This window comes from Camelina sativa, chromosome 9 (assembly GCF_030686135.1).
Source record: "Camelina sativa cultivar CO46 ecotype springtype chromosome 9, ASM3068613v1".
NCBI classification, from domain to species: domain Eukaryota; kingdom Viridiplantae; phylum Streptophyta; class Magnoliopsida; order Brassicales; family Brassicaceae; genus Camelina; species Camelina sativa.
In genome coordinates, this window is record NC_141888.1 from 37,527,886 (window position 1) to 37,530,337 (window position 2,452).

Consider the following 2,452-nt stretch of genomic DNA (forward strand, 5'->3'; position numbering starts at 1 on the left):
ATTGACCGGTCCATTAGCCAAATTCCTACATTCTTAGGAGCTGGAATCTGATCCCTGGTGTGATGGTGCCTTCTACAAATGGACTTACCTCTTGCCACTGGACTAAGGTCACACATGATATTTATCTAATAATTTAAAAAAAAAATTTATCCAAAAGTAATTAGAAATTAATTTACAAATAAAAATCAAAGTGTAATAGTGTCTAAACATCAATTTATCCAAAACAGAAGGAGTAGTTAATAATACAATATGAAATTGTACCTCAAATATGATTTTCCCCCGTTTCACGAAAATTTTCAAAAAAGTTTATTTAAAGCTATGGTATCAATTATGATTTCCCCTCCGGTATGGACCGTGATGATTTTGATAGAAAAGTTAAAGCAAGACTGGACCGTTGATTCAGGACGGAGTCGCCGGATAGGAGAGCATCTCAATCGTTGATGTCTCCTATTTAATTATCAAACGCCAATTAAAAAATTTGCAAAAAGCCGTACTTATTATTCTTTATTAATTTAACTATCATTATACCGACGGCAATAATGACCCTACATGCCGGATATTAAAATAATCATTATCTCCTCCTTTCCCCGTTTCCCTTATTTATACACAACTCTCCTCTCTCTTATTACACACACGACTCATTACAGAACACACAGAACACAGAAACAAAAGTGAGACAGCACAGAACTCTCTCTAACTAATCCCGAAAGGTTTCAAAAGGGTATTTTAGTCAAACCATCATGGACGCTTTTGATGCGATTCCAGATCCTGTGGTCATCGACATTTTAAACAAAGTCGGTGACGTCAAAACGTTGATACGGTGCCGTTCCGTTTCTAAACGATTCAACTCGTTAGCCACTCAGTCCGACTCGCTCCTTCTCCAGCTCGATCAGATCCTCGGAACCACCGATTCTGACCCCGAGATCGATTCCCCGATCGCTAGCTTTTTCCGATCTCTGTTCAAATCGATTCACGGCTTCCTCCCTATCTTCCCCAAACCAGCTGACCCGGCCGAGATCCTAACCCGATCTCCGAAAACTCCGGCTCAGATTCTCGTCGGATTTGAACGGATCCGGAACCTGGAGGTGGAGTTATACGGCGGCGATGTCAAGCTAGAGAAAGGCGCCGCCGTTAAGTGGAAGGCTGAGTTCGGTAAAACACTCAAGAGCTGTGTCATCGTTGCTTTCCGTTCCGCCACGGTTAATACTACTCCAGCAGCTACCGCCGCCGTCGTCGTCGACGGTGCTGTGGAGTCTGATTCTGAGTTCGTCTGTGGGTTGAAGACGCGCGTGGTGTGGACGATCAGCGCGTTGATGGCGGCTTCGACGCGTCATTACCTGATGAGAGATTTGGTGAAAGATCACAAGGAGATGGAGAAACTGACTGTGCGTGACAGAGAAGGTGAAGGTACGGTGGTGATGGACGCTGCGGGGATGAAAGAATACAGAGAGACGGAGGCGCGTGAGGATGATAAAGGAATTGAGCGCGTCGGGGAACGCACTGTGGTTCCTAGCGTGAGGATGAGTATGAGACACGCGCCGTCGCTGATGCTTAAGAGCGGGATTTGTCTCGAAGCCGCGACGCTTGTGGTCGTAAGGCCGAGTGGTGTAGCTTCAGATGATAACGACGCCGAGCTGGTGACGGAGGCTTTCGCCGGAGATGGCGGCGATTGTATGTACGGGGAAGCCGTTACGGCGTTGCTCAAGCGTAGGAGGAATGTGTTAGAGATGAATTCTTTCTAGAATTTGATTCTTTTTTTTTAAAGGCCTAATGGGCTTTTTTGGGCTGTCGTTTGTTCGGCCTTTTTCGTATGTATATAAAAAATACGAATCGTACAAAGCCGGTTGTACTATTGACGTACGACTTTGGTCAAATGACATCAAATCTGAATTATTTTTCTCTAATATGATATGATTACCAAACATTAATTGCGTTGCAGCATCTAATATAATATTACTGATATGATTCGAACGAATTAATTAATAGCAATATTTTATATATAAAATGCTGTTAAGTATCTTCAGTGATCTCACCCATATCTAATGAATATGATTAAAGAAAAAAAATACAGGTATTTTTATTCAATAGCAATTACTTTCGAAATCTGACATTAATTTTTGTGATTGCCTATGTTCATGGGGTGGATATAACATGGAATAAAGGCAATTACAATTACGCAGATTGCAAGATTCAAGCCTATCGGATCCAGTTTGAAGCCCATCAAGGCCCGCTCTTCACAATCACAGGAGAAAACTAAACCATATCTCTTTCAACTTTCAGTTTTATACTTTTATGAGCTCTTCTTCTTCTAGTTCGACTTTTTCAATGTCTCTTTCTCGAACAAATAAAAATCTTATATATTAATTGATCTGATATCATTATGAACACATTGTTAGTATTCCATTGAGTGGTATCATGATCATCTCATATCATGATCAAAAGGATGTTATAT

At 41.4% G+C, this 2,452-nt stretch overlaps 1 protein-coding gene across 1 annotated transcript; it reads left to right on the plus strand.

Moving 5' to 3' along the window:
* The first annotated feature begins 417 nt into the window (after nucleotides 1-417).
* On the plus strand, nucleotides 418-1,922 carry LOC104713487 (F-box protein AUF1). Its single transcript, XM_010430623.3, has one exon. It carries the CDS (start codon nucleotides 741-743, stop codon nucleotides 1,740-1,742), a length of 1,002 nt encoding a protein of 333 aa, XP_010428925.1. The 5' UTR covers nucleotides 418-740; the 3' UTR covers nucleotides 1,743-1,922.
* The last annotated feature ends 530 nt before the right edge of the window (nucleotides 1,923-2,452 follow it).

What these genes read in the sequence shown, in the direction of transcription:
- LOC104713487 (XM_010430623.3), top strand. Translation starts at nt 741, where the DNA reads ATGGACGCTTTTGATGCGATTCCAGATCCTGTGGTCATCGACATTTTA.